Source organism: Solanum pennellii, chromosome 8 (assembly GCF_001406875.1).
Source record: "Solanum pennellii chromosome 8, SPENNV200".
NCBI classification, from domain to species: Eukaryota; Viridiplantae; Streptophyta; class Magnoliopsida; order Solanales; family Solanaceae; genus Solanum; species Solanum pennellii.
In genome coordinates this window covers 1,183,370-1,197,439 of record NC_028644.1, presented here as the reverse complement: position 1 = coordinate 1,197,439, position 14,070 = coordinate 1,183,370, and the positions used below count along the sequence as shown (strand labels likewise).

The 14,070-nt window shown below is 30.5% G+C and overlaps 2 protein-coding genes across 3 annotated transcripts; one reads left to right on the top strand and one right to left on the bottom strand.

The window, feature by feature from the left end:
- Positions 1-1,681: 1,681 nt before the first annotated feature.
- Positions 1,682-4,222, top strand: LOC107028080. The gene is made up of 2 exons (XM_015229135.2): positions 1,682-1,807; positions 2,416-4,222. Exon 2 carries the CDS (start codon positions 2,452-2,454, stop codon positions 4,045-4,047), a length of 1,596 nt encoding a protein of 531 aa, XP_015084621.1. The 5' UTR covers positions 1,682-1,807; positions 2,416-2,451; the 3' UTR covers positions 4,048-4,222.
- Positions 4,223-7,944: 3,722 nt separating this feature from the next.
- On the bottom strand, positions 7,945-13,489 carry LOC107028665 (serine/arginine-rich splicing factor RSZ22-like). Of its 2 annotated transcripts, none has more exons than XM_027919078.1 (6): positions 13,212-13,489; positions 11,270-11,372; positions 10,479-10,567; positions 10,056-10,281; positions 9,867-9,977; positions 7,945-9,494 (listed from the first exon to the last, which is right to left on the bottom strand). In XM_027919078.1, exons 1-6 carry the CDS (start codon positions 13,240-13,242, stop codon positions 9,458-9,460), a joined length of 597 nt encoding a protein of 198 aa, XP_027774879.1. In that variant the 5' UTR covers positions 13,243-13,489; the 3' UTR covers positions 7,945-9,457. The 2 variants fall into 2 exon arrangements, with proteins under 2 accessions (XP_027774879.1, XP_015085312.1); XM_015229826.2 differs by lacking the exon at positions 13,212-13,489 and adding an exon at positions 12,370-12,503.
- Positions 13,490-14,070: the final 581 nt, after the last annotated feature.

Here is a 14,070-nt window from a genome sequence, read left to right as displayed (position 1 = left end):
AGTTGGTCTCTCCTTTTAATAAGTAAAAATAATCAAAATATTTTATATAATTTATAATTATATATTTGCAGTCCCTTCTTCTTCTTTTTTTTCCTTTTTAATAATAATTTATTGAAGATAAAATATTAATGGATGACAAAATTGACACACTTGTCATATTCTCTCCATAATTAAATTAATGGGTGGATTATAAAATCTAAAATGTGTAGGTCCCTTTAATTTATGATTTAAATAGACAAACGTAATTAGCCAAACACTACTTATCTGTACTTATCATTAAAAACAAAACAAACAAATAAATATATATAATATATTTGTAGTATTAAAAAGAGATTAGTTATACATTAAAATTAACTAAGTGACAAGGTTTTTTTAAAAGAAAAAAAATTATCAATATAATGATTTTAACTAGTGGATAATGTACTAATAAATAATATTAAGGAATAAAAACATTACTCCATGATTATGTTATTTATTTTCTTTAATTTCCTTGAGATTTTATTTATTAATTTAATTAAGTTGAGAAACTAGACGTCGAATATTTTTAAAATAATATGATTTGATGTACTCAAGCAAATTATATTACAATTCAAAATGTGATTAATTTTTTTAAATACTATTTGTGAATTGTATTTTTTTTTTTGTAATATTGCTTGCATATTGTGCGGATATTATATTATTATAAGAAAAATAGATAATAAGAAGATAAAAGGGAACAAAGTTTAAATCGATCCGTATTTTGATCGTAACGATAATCAAATTTTGAAATAACATTTTACGTCTGAACTATTTAATAGTGTAGTTTAAAGCTACATGAATACATTACTATTTAAAAGGTTCTTCATAAAGTTTAAAATTTAATATCGTAACAATAATTTTTGCTAAAATTAAAATATTTTTCTAACCATTTTCCGAAGATAAAAAGGAAAAGAAAAAATTAGTTGCTAAGATGACCTTTAATTTTAAAATAAAAAGCCGGCAGTTTTTGGAATTTATAGTTTTGTTTGTGGCCAATTCTAATATTTTTTTAAACCTCTTCGTATAATCATCTTTAATATTATGACGATCTCGTTATCGATATGATTTATGAATTATTAATTAGATAGCTCGATTGAATTTACGATAAGGTTATATCACTCTAGTATTAGTATTTTTAATTTTTGTTTTTAAATTGATGGTAGGAAAAGAAGAAACAGGGAAGAAGATTACGAGGAGAATCTATACCAACCAACGAAATAAAAACACTCTATTATTACTTTGATGTCATACACTTTTTGGTTTGTAGCTTTAAAATCATGATAGCCTAGCTATCTCGTTTGATTAGTCGTAAGTAATATCGAATTATCACAAACCCTATGTTAGACTCGAATCTAAGCTTGCTTCTGAAATTGGCGATATATAAGCTTCTATGGCAAGGGCAAATATGTTATTTGAATTTTGTATACTATAGAAATAGGAGTTCACCCAAAGCAATTTTAAACTGAATTTATATTAGTCGAATTAGTAAACTTCGAATATCAAATAATTAAATTGAAAATAAAAATCACATATATTTGTGTTTTTGTATGATTTGCACAACCTTAGGTTGTGCATACTTTACGCATAAAATGTTAACAACCAAACTACCATTTTTTCTAACCAATTAAAAAATAATCCCACTTCTTATAAAATATTTTTCCCTAATTTTTTTTTCTTTCTTTTTCTTCCTTCTTTTTTTAATTTTCTCTCAAATCCCTCACTTTTTTCTTTTCCTATCAATTATCCATATATAATATGAAGGCTTTCATTCATCTTCTTTATTGAAAAGGTGCATTTCTTTTCCTTTATTAATTTGTATATTTTCCTTTGATGATTTCAAGAAAAGTATTATATGTTTTATGATTGGAAAATTAAAAATTGAAGAAAAGGGGGTATTTTAATTAAGTTCTTATGCACACAAAATGCATGAGGAAAATGTATTTTCTTTCATATCATTTTTTTTTGAATTGGTTGAGATTTGGAGGAATAATTTTTTCTTCTTTTATTGAATTTAATGATATTTATATTTATGTGCTTATGTTCTCTAGAAAATTGTTATAATTTGTATTTAGAAATCAAGTCCCAAAGTTTTGGCATTAAGAATTCCCATTCTTATTTTTCATTATTCACTATGTTCTGCTTAAAAGTTCGAATTTACCGTGAATATACGGTAATTACATTCACTATATCAGTTATAATCATAGTTGAAACAAACTTGTTATGTAAAGAAATTTCTTATTCACTATGTTCTTATTGCTTAAAGAGTTTAACTTATATGCATAAACAGTCTGAAAGTATTCACACTACTACGATCAAATCATTTGAAAAGGTCTTTAGAATTAACTACGTCAGTTATAATCATACAGTCGAAATTAACTTGTTGTTACCTTTTTATAGGTCCAAATAGTCTTGTTGAGGACTTGAGGTAAAGGAATGGCAACAAAGACAAGGGACATTGCCCCTATAGTAAAGGGCAATAGGAGCCCTAGCACATCCAAGACAAGGTCTCTTGCACACACAAATGCCATTAATCTTATTGCTTCAAATAGGAAAAATACCTATCTCAAGTCCAAAGTTTCTTCAAGTCATGATAAAACTCAAGGCAAGAAACCAACACCAACAACTTATCCCAACATTCACCATAAACAAACCCTAGATTATAGATCATCGATCGATAAGCCTCCATCCAATTTTGATAATACTCAAGTCAAGAAGAATCCAACATTGTTGAATGAACTCAACATTGTCCACAATAAACCAAATGTAGCTCGAGGAAGTTTGTTCGATAATAGGCCTTCTCTACCTTCTAGTCTTGACAATGTTCAAGCCAAGAAGATAGGTTCATCATCTTCTAGCATTCATAATAAACAAAATCCAGCTCAAAGAAGATTATCGTTCGATAATAAGCCTCTTCAATCTCCTAGTCTTGATCATAATACTCATGGCAAGAAGATAGCTAGTGATACCAACACTCACAACAAACAAAACCTAGCTCGAAGGAGATTGTCTTTCGATCATAGACCTCCCTTATCGTCTTTACATGATCATAGTCCTCAAACCACGAAGCTAGTCCCAAAAAGTGATCATAGCATTCATAGGAAACAAACTCCAACACGAAGAAGATTATCGATTGATCATAAGCCTCCCCTGTCTTCTCCCATGCTAAAAAGCAGAACATCCTCTAACCCTAGGGAGAGAGTTCTCAAATCCTCAATGCCAACTTTAAGCAAGAATTTCACTTCTCATAAACCCCTTTTGAATAAATTGCCTAAAACACCTCATACTAAGGATGATACTGGAAAACAACATAGTGTTGGCCTCTATGCTAAGGCATTGAACATGAACAATACTATCACCAAGAACCAAGATAGTACTCTTGATTCAACATTAGATATCATAGCGAATATCGTTCCTCATGAGGTTAAAGAGTTAGAGAAAGAGGAAGAACAAGAACTAGGCATTGAAGATAATGGAGAGCTAAGTGAAAATGTAAACATTGATGAATACCTCAAGGCTGCAGAATCATCCTCATTATATGTTGTGGAGAATCAAGAAGTCATCAAGAATATGGAAGTAGCAAAGGAAGAACAACAATTGGACATCATAGAAAACCATAAAGAAGTAGAAGAAATCAAGAATCTTGAGCCTAGTAATCATGATGTTGAAGAGATCGAAAAACAAGAAAATGAGAATCAAGAAGAGAAAGAGAAAGATCAAGAAAATGAAACACCATTGGATGATTGTGAACAAAAGAAAGATGAGGGAAAAGAATTGGATTTGAAGATTGATCAAGAAGAAAGTGAAGGAAGAAACAACAAAGAAAAGGAAGAAAACAACAACAAAGTTAGCACAACTACAATGACATTTGCAAAGGCTTACACACATTTGGTACATAAGAAGGAAATTGTAGTATCATCTAATGATGTTATTGAAGAAACAGCAAGTAAACTTAGAGAGCAAAGGAAGAATAGAGTTAAAGCATTGGCTAGTGCTTTTGAAACTGTCATCTCTTTGCAAGATTCCAAGTAAGTTTACACGAAATTGTATGAATCATTATTCATTCTTGAACATTGTAACAACTTCTCTTAAATATGTTTTGGACAAATATGAAGTAAAATGTGGAGAAATTGTGAATTCCAACCATGACAAGATTGTACAGTCAAATCTCTATATAATGATATCATCTGTTTCGATGTTTTTTTAATTGTTATAGCGAAATGTTATCACACAAAACATATTATATAGCATGAAAAATCGACCAAAGAAAAGATTTGTCTGTCTATTATAAAGGATTACTGTTATAGAGAAGTTTGATCATATACATTTCAATTATGTAGTCATATGCAATTCATCCCATAAATAGAAAATTTGTAAGTGAAATAGTAATAGTAGTAATGATCATGAGAATAATTAAATACCAATGTGTACATTAATAGCAAGATACAAATATAATAAATTATATCCTCCAAAACTCTCAAAATATATTATTTATTACTTGCTCAACAAGAAATCTTCATGGATCATTTGCAATACCGAAGCTCCAAAGATATTTGTCTCTCCAATCTAAGTTGTCTTTTAAAATTAGCAATAAACATCTCTGCTCTCTGATCAACGTCATTTTCATCATCATCATCATCATCATTATTTCGAGCAATATTACTTTTGGTTCTTCGAATGCAATGTGTATAAGAAGGACCTTCATATTGATCATCTATGTCGCGAATTGAATCGTATAACGAGCTCTTAGACTTGTTGAACAACTTTATAGGATGCTTCCTTCTAAAGTTAATAATTTTTGAAGTTAATTTCCATTTGTGCATTTTAGAACTAAGTAGAAAAATTATGTTCTTGGTTGCTTTGTTCATGAATGACTTTAATAATAACCAATTTTGTGTTTTCATAGCTTGGTATTTTTGCTGGCTAGAAAAGAGTTGTAAGTAAAGGAAACTAAGAGGTTTCTTATATAGAGAAAGAGGAAGGATTAAGAGAGCTAAAAATTGTGAGAGAAGTTACACGGTTTGGGCCAAGAACAACAAAAAAAAACTTTTATTCACACTACACACAGCTTTTCGATTTTTTTTTTGTTGTACGAACTGTATAACCATCTTATTTAAAAGTTTAAGTTATTCGATTAAGGTACAATATTTGTTTAGTCTTGGTGAGATTTATTATACTATTACCGTGTTAAGAAAATAGATCGTAGATCTAATGTGAGAGGTTGACTAAGATGTCTAACTCTGAATTTACATCTAAATATTAGGATGGTATACGGAGGATAAAAAATATTCAGAATGTTTTGTTTTCTTAATACCGTGAATTTTTCAATATTTATAAATCTTAAAGTAAAAGAAAATACTAATTAACCTAATACTATGCTTTAACATTCTTTTAGAAATAATTATATATTGGTTTGTGATGGTGATTGCTAACAATGGGGAGTGCAAAGTTTCGATTGGGATAATGATTGATGGTGATGGTTGTAGATTATAATAGCTAGTATTGATGATGGCAGTTAGTAAGGTGGTAACAAAGGCGAACCCGCCCTATAGGGTGATGTGCACGTGTACCGATTAATTTCGAAAAAATCATGTAATATAAGTGTATATGTATCTCGAGAAACTTACATAAATTAGAATATAATTCATTGTGCACCCATGAAAAGTATAGATTTTTCATTGTGTTGTTGGTACAAGCTAGAGGAACCACCCACGAGACCTGAGTTTGAATATAGCTACAACGCTATTTTATTGTTTCTATTTTTTTATGTTTGTCATAGAGCTCATTTTAAGCTAAGGTAATATTAATGCATTCGAAATCTTCAAATTATAGATTCACCTCTGTATCGTGGTTAGTGAATATATAACTTTAAGCATGGTTAATTTTGAAGTTACTAAACTTGGGTTCCAAGGATAAAATTTAACCAAGTTTTAGTTGGGTTTCAAATTAGGCATATTGTATAGTCCCTTTTTTACTTAATAATATTAATATTATGAAATTATTAATCTTGGGTTCTAAGGACAAAATTATCACTTGATCTATAACTTCATAATATAAACTATTAAAGTTGAAGCTTAGTCAATAAGATTAAACTATTTTCCTTTTCATTTTCTTTAGTCAACCAAATTCATAAAGAGAAATTGTTTGATCATTGAATGCAATATATTCAAGAAAAAAGAGAGGAAAAAATATGCCATCATATGCTTAAATTCAGTTGTAGTAAAAATAATTATAATCAAATGACAAACAAATAAAAGAAAATTTAAATATCCCGTTTGTTTAATATAACTAAGATTATCGTATTATCTATATATATACTCTATTTATTTGTATATTATTATTCTTTTTGGTTGTAGAACTCAATAAAAGAAGTGAATTAAATAATAAATTATATCCTTCAAAAACTCTCAATAGTTCATTGATTACTTGCTCAACAAGAAATCTTCATGGATCATTTGCAATATCGAAGCTCCAAAGATGTTTGTCTTTCCAATCTAAGTTGTCTTCTGAAATTAGCAATAAACATCTCTGCTCTCTGATCAACGTCATTTTCATTTTCATCATCATCATCATTATTTCGAGCAATATTACTTTTGGTTCTTCGAATGCAATGTGTAAAACGACCTTCTTGTTGTTCATATTGATCATCTATGTCGCGAATTGCATCGTATAACGAGCTCTTAGACTTCTTGAATAACTTTATAGCATGTTTTCTTTGAAAACTTAGGATTCTTGAAGTTAATTTCCATTTGTGTATTTTAGAGCCAAGTAAAAAAGTTATCTTCATGGTTGTTTTGCCTATTAGTGACTTTATTAGTGACCAATTTTGTGTTTTCATGGCTTAGTATTTTTGCTAGAGAAGAGTAGTTTTTGGTGTTTTTTGTTGGAGAGAGTAGTGGGAGTTTATGAATGAATTAAGCTAAGGATATCTCTTATATAGAGAGAGAGAGGAAGAAAGATGGAAAATAGTTTATAAATTTGTGAGAGAAGTCACACGGTTTGGCCAAACAAATATACAATAAAAAAATAAATGTTAGATTGAACCTAAATTTGGCATTTCCTATTTGTCACAATAATTTCTTGGTTAAATCTTGTACTTCAATGACACGACAACAACATATTCAATGAAATTCCACAAATATAATCCAGAGACCTTATTCTTAATTCGTGGAAATAGAATGGTTATTTATAAAGGATATCTGTTCGAACGCAATACGTCAACGTAATTATGAAAATAGAAAAGAACATTAGAGAGAACATTACATCAACATAATTATGAAAATAGAAAAGAACACTAAAGAAAACATAACAAAATATTGCGACGATAAGACCACTATAAATATCAAAAATAGAACACAACAACAAATAGTACCAATATATAAGATATAAAATTAGTAACGATTGAGTTGGTCATAACACATGTTTGATCTTTTTTTTTTAAAAAAAAAAGGAAATTCGTCATAATAAATCAATAATATATAACTAATCAAAGTAGTATTAACTAATCAATATGTTGTCAAAATAATGGTCACAGGACTTCCAAGCAAAGTACAATGTAACTACTAAAGTTGTGTGATGCACATACTAATGATTTTACATTGACTTATGACCAATTCAACAAAGATTAATAAAAACTGGGCATCTTTTTTAAAAATAATTTTAACGAATAATAGTTTGTGTTTAACTAATCAATTGGACAAACTTCATAGAGTGACAATTCACAGATATGCAATTATATGTGCATAATGTTATAACACCATGAAAAGCTTTTCTAAACAAATATATATTGCTTAGTTGAAAAACCTAGATATTATACTTCAAATATCAAAAGTAGTAGTTTGTATCAAGAGGGAAATAGAAGAATTCCCCTTTTTTCTCAGAACATAATATCTAACAATTGAAAATAAGTGTGAAATCACAAACATAACATAATGTTACGACAAGTAACAACCATATTTCGAAGGTAAAAAGTTGCTTGAAATTTTCAAGCCATTAGAATACAAAATAGATCACAGTACTCACTCAAAGATCTAGCAAGCAGGCAATTTGAGAAGACGGATAAAGGGTCAATGAGATGTTGCTTTAACAACTTGAAGCTAGCAAAATCAAGCCGCAGGTGTTGTGGAAGAAGAAAACCGGGTACGAAGCAAGTAAAGCTCAATGAAGTTTCCCATGGAGTAAGAGCAGATTCATTGATCAAAACCAGAGCAACAAGTACATTGGTTCCTGCTAATATGCAATGAACCAATCTAATATAGGTGCTTCAAATGACGATTCAAATAGACTCGCCAGATAAATTCACCCTCTTCTAAAATTTTAAAGCAACGGAAATAAATTCATAAACCATTTTGTCTCCAGCAGAAAGCAAAATAGAGAAACAGATTTTGCAATACAAGACAATTTTAAGGAAATAAAAGTAAAAGTAGTTCAAAAAAGGATGCGAAGTGTAACACCAATCTCATGCAAATCTTTCAAAATTGAGTTTTAATAGGGCGCAAAGGCCAATTCATAAAAAGGAAACAACAAAACTTGTACGGAGAAGTACAGAGATGAAAGGAAATATTTTGAAGAAATATTGTTCACTTCTCCTTCAATGAAGGGAGAGACATTTATGGGGAAAAAAAGATTTTGATAAAAGAATACGATGAAAGGAAAAGACACAGAAAAATAGTTTAAAATGGGATAAAAAGAGAAGCAAATAATTGAAATTTTAAAAGGGAGCAAAAAAGAAAGAGGCTAAAAGCAGAGCATAAAAGAAAGGGAATAATCACAGGACCTAGGATGTTACATGCAACTCTTGATGCCATGAACTTCCACTGAGTAAGCTTTCAGATACCGGCCCAATGACCTTGCTGATGTGGCGATCAATTGTTTAACAAGAATGTGAGTTTCTCAACCTCTCGGTAACAGATTAGGTACCGTCATATGACTGTGATGCCATTCATCATCTTTAATATCTACTTTTAATATACCACTACACTTTGAAGTGAGGCGTGTCATAGCAGCAGAGATTCAATCAAACAGAAGCATCTAGTGATGTAGCTAGCTGGGATCCACAATCATTGAAATTGAAGATCCCACAGCAGGGCAGTGAAGAACGAAACCACAGAGTGTGGGAGCAGAAAACCAACGAAGCAGAGTACCGTGAAGACACCTCGACACAAGAAAACAAAAGTAAATTTTTAGCAGCATTCTTTAGGATATTTCTTTTCTAAAGATAATAGATGCCATAAAGTACAAAAGGTCTATGTCCCTAACATAATGGTTCTTAAAAGGGGGAAAAGTTAAGAATTTAAAAAACACACTTATAATACCATACGAAAATAAAAGCCGTTGAAGTTGAGGGCACGGCCTCACTTACACAGCTGTGATCAAGTCAAGCATAGTAATGTTAACACACATCGAAAAACTCCTGAATGAGACAAGTAATCAACTTCTCCGTTCAGCTCCTGCTTCTGATTCGGTCCCTGACACCATTTCTGTGTTACAAAGAAGAAGAAGAAGGATAAGGACAACAAGAGCATTGATAAGATTCATTATCAAAATGAAAGAATAAATAAACAAACATATTTGTACAGCATGAGACTGGACAATGTCCCAAAATCAAAAACCCAAAACAAGTAGGTAGGTAGTAACACAATCAATACACAAGCTACACAAACTAAGGCATGAAACACCAAACAGATGCAAAATAATTCAAATGACTATCCAAGAAAAAATCCTAATGTGTATATACACACACACACATTAGGGTGAATTACCCAACTTTAATCAGGTACGAACACTTTCAAAAAGGAATGCCAAATCAACAAAGATGAAACAATAAATGATGCCAAAGTTAGGAAACTCACCCATTGGAGTAAGGAACTTCATCTCTTCCACGATATGGAGATCGGCTATAACTACGGCCACGAGGTGACACACTTCGGCGCCTGGGGGAACGTCCACGAGGACTATAACTCCTGTTTCAAAAAGGGAATTACAAGGGGGTAAAAGCGAATGTCACGTCCTACTACATATATGAAAAGTTCTCTTCTGACCTGTGACCATAACTTGGACTCCTCCGATATCTAGGGGGGCTACGACTTCTACGTTTACCAGGACCTGGACCTCCTCGCACTCTGCATTCACGAGCAAAATGACCAGACTCACCACACTCATAGCACTTCAAATCAGAACCTCCAGAACGACCACGACCCCCTCCACGGCCCCCACCCCTTTCTCCTCTAGAATTATGTGAGAGCTCCACTCTCCATCCATTCTTACCTGTTTAATGTATCATGAAGAGAAAAGCTTAAAATGCTTCAGTATTTGATATATTTACAGAGCAAAAATATAAAAATTGATATGAAGCTGCAAAAGTATTTTGAAAAAGATTGAATTCGGATAAAGGCTACACAGCCATAAATAAGATAAGAACCCATTCAGAAGATTGAATCATATGCATGAGTAAGGGACCATACCATCTAGATCCCTGATTGCGTCTTGTGCGTCTCTACGGTCATCAAAGTCAATAAAAGCATAACCAGGTGGGCGTCTTGCAACCCAAACACTGCAAGCATTTTAAATTTTTTTTTCATCAAGAGTCTTGTGCGCTAAGCAGAAAACATTAAAGGATGGAAAAACTAGTCGAATTCCATAAATGGAATAGCCCCTAGTTATACTAAAGTTCTACAAATGTTCTTAGTAGCTGAATTTATATCCCAAATCCCTTTGATTTAAATCTCAACATGTCACTTTATTTGGCATTCAATAATGAGTCCTTTTTTTAAGAATTCAAAACAATACATAGGAGTTTCAACAGATCAAAGAGCAACTAATGCATGGATATCTTATACCAGATCCATTTCCCTAGAAACTTCTTACAAAGTTAGTCATAAATATAAGGACATAAAGTGCTTGCAGTACAGCTTACAACCACTACATCTAAATACTGCTTTAGAGAAACAGGTATACTTGTTAAGTTAGAATAAAATTATCTTCTATTTGATAAAAAATAAAGACTTAAATGCTCCCTCATGTCAGATTGTTAATTTATGCTTCATTCACGAAGTTCGAAGGAATACAAGCAATGATGACTGGATGACTAGTAATTACTTATAACAGGTTCTAGTTGTAAACTATAAATTTACTTGCTCTACTCTATAATAAATATTCAGCAGCCAATCACAAAAAAAAAAATTGCACATCCTACTTTTAAGAGGTCATTAATGCATACAGATTAAAAATAAAAATTTATGTAGGATTTCTTTACCTTCTTATAACTCCAAAGACACGGAATTCATCTTCTAGTTCTCTTTCAGTGACCCTAGGATCAAGATTTCCAACGTACACTCTTGACATCTCGGAATAATAACCTATAAAGGAATACGCACTTCGGTCAGACATATATATAAAAGAAGTTAAGAATTCACAAGGTAATAATAAGAAATTCAATGGTACTGTGTCTGAAATATGCCAAAATCATCAGACACAAAGAGTTATTTTCAGCTCTGTTTTCTTGGTAGCACTATAGGATACTAAAATTATTAAGAATTTATGTTGAATACACAGATGATTGCAATATCTGCAAACAATCTGTCTATCCTATTTCACTAAAAACACTAATCTACAATTGTATGAAAGTGTGTAAAAATAAGATTTACTACAAGTGATTAAGAACTAAACTCCATCATAAATTATTCTCTGTGGCGAATACTACGCACTTTGGAATATTATTTTTCTACGTAGAAGATATATATATATATATATATATTTATGTTTTAAATTATATTAAAAAGGTGAGGCTACCTATTAAAACTGCTTTCACTATGCAACAACAGCATACTCAGTGTAAGCAACCTCACACCTAACTTCTGAACGCAGAGAGGTCGTTTCCGACAGACATTCAGATCGACTAAATTATATACTTAACACATGTGAAAAGGAAATAAATCTCATGCTAAAAATAAAGAAGAAAACAGCATCAGCAACAAATAATAACTAATGAGCTCAACAACACACTATATATATACACAAACCGTCAAAAAAATGATATTTTTCAAAAAAAATCCCATAGGAGTAAGGCAAACGGAAATGGCGAAGCATATTTCACCGACGGGAATCGAAAACCTTGCCAACAAGCTGAAAATTCAGATAGTTAACTAATTGAGCTACTAAAATTCTCGTAAGATGTTCGAATTCAATAAAACGATTAATTTATTCAATCCAATGAAATTTTTAACAAAATTAGGATTGGCGGAACCGCAAAATTAAATTTATCAAGCTAAAACAAGTCATAAATTCAACATTAAACATCAGATCAAACATAAACAGATCTATACAAGTGAAAATTGAAGCAAGGAGACGGCAAACCTGAAACCCTAGCGAAGAACGCGAGAGGAGAAAAACCCTAGGCCACCACTATGAAAAGGGGATTGTTAAGAGATATGAATAACTGGATTTGAACTGGGCTTGAAAATTGTACTCATTGGGTTAGGCCCAATAGAGCTGATACAAATTTTGGGCCTAGGCCTTTTTAGTTCTGAGGCTGATTAAACTATTATGATTTCGAAATTTAAACAAAACTTTTTTCTTACGATTATTTTTTCACATCTCGTTTAAATATTATGACTTATCGTACTTGTTGCATAATTTTCAAATATGTAAATTTTATTTCCAAAATTTTTTTTAAAAAAATTATATCTGAATAGGCGGTCAAACTAGAACGAGTTGATTCTTAAACTTCGATTTGTGTCACTTAAATTAGGATAAAGAATGTAATATTTCTAGCTATTTTTGGAATATAATTGGAAAAATTTGCTTTTATTATTTTTTTGTTCCAATTTTTTTAAAGGAATTTTGAAATTAAAGAATATTGAAATATTACTTTCCTCCTTTTTCCAAAGTTATCAATTTATTATAGGAACTTTCAATTATGTCAGATTGTGTGTATATATAATAGGAGTTTTGTATGTTTATATAATTCATCTCTTTAATTCATAGTATGGGTTGGAGGGGAAGGATACTTATTCGAATTGAATAGTTAAAAATTACTATAACTTTTATTTTTCTTGTTTTAAAAGTAGTTTTCTAGCTCGTTTTAAAGTGCTGGAAAAAAAAATTTAAAATAATTATCGAGGAAGCATTTACTTATTTAACATCGCAAACAATAACACTTCTCTTTCTAATAAAAAATAGGAAGGAAGATCACTAACCTTCTCCCATGCAGCTCATGAAAAGACCCATTATATTTTTCCAATATGAACAAGCAAAAATTTCTCAAGTATATATAAGGTTTAAGAGAAAGCAATACAAGTGATAAGAGAATTGAATTACCGCCGAACGATCTAGTGCAGTAAATAATTTTTTTTATTTGATCAGAAGTCTTAAGTTCGAATCCTTAATATTAAAAAAAATCTTTGATAGAAAATGCTTCCCCTTGAATGGGGTCGTATGCAAAACAAATTTAAATTAATCAAATTTTAATACAGATATCAAACACCAAATATGAATAAAATAAAAAAAACAGGGGATTGAATTGAATTTGATTCTATCTTGTTTAATTGTGATGGCTACTGCAACCTAGAATTTTTCAGTGAGCATCTAATTCCTAACTTTCACCAATCTTTAGCTTCACTAGGAATCTACATTATTTTAGGTTCAAATATAATATTATTGTTCAGTGGTGAAATCAAAATTTTCGTTAAGATATTCAGTATTTAATATTTTTATATATAAGCAAAAATATATAAAAAGATTGCCATAGACTTTTTGAAAATTATATCATATCAATAATTTTTATTATTCTCTTTTCTATTCAAAATTTGAAAAAAGTATGTGTTTTCATTTATTTCCACGATAGTTAAGTTAATATTATTTTCTTTTACTAGAAAATACATAGGGTTTTACGAGTTTTACTGATATAGATGCTTATAATTGAAGAAAAATGTGATATTCTATCTGATTAATTTAAATATTGTCTAATAAATGAATAAGATCAATGCAAACAAATATTTTTTCAGAAACGGAAAGCGTTTAATCGAAACTTAAGATATTTCACTGAATTAAAATTTA

Coding starts and splice junctions, on each gene's coding strand:
- LOC107028080 (XM_015229135.2), top strand. CDS start 2,452: ATGGCAACAAAGACAAGGGACATTGCCCCTATAGTAAAGGGCAATAGG.
- LOC107028665 (XM_027919078.1), bottom strand. CDS start 13,242: ATGGGTCTTTTCATGAGCTGCATGGGAGAAG. Junction 11,373..13,211: donor CATGAGCTGCATGGGAGAAG/GTTAGTGATCTT, acceptor ATTCCTTTATAG/GTTATTATTCCGAGATGTCA. Junction 10,282..10,478: donor CGCAATCAGGGATCTAGATG/GTATGGTCCCTT, acceptor TACATTAAACAG/GTAAGAATGGATGGAGAGTG.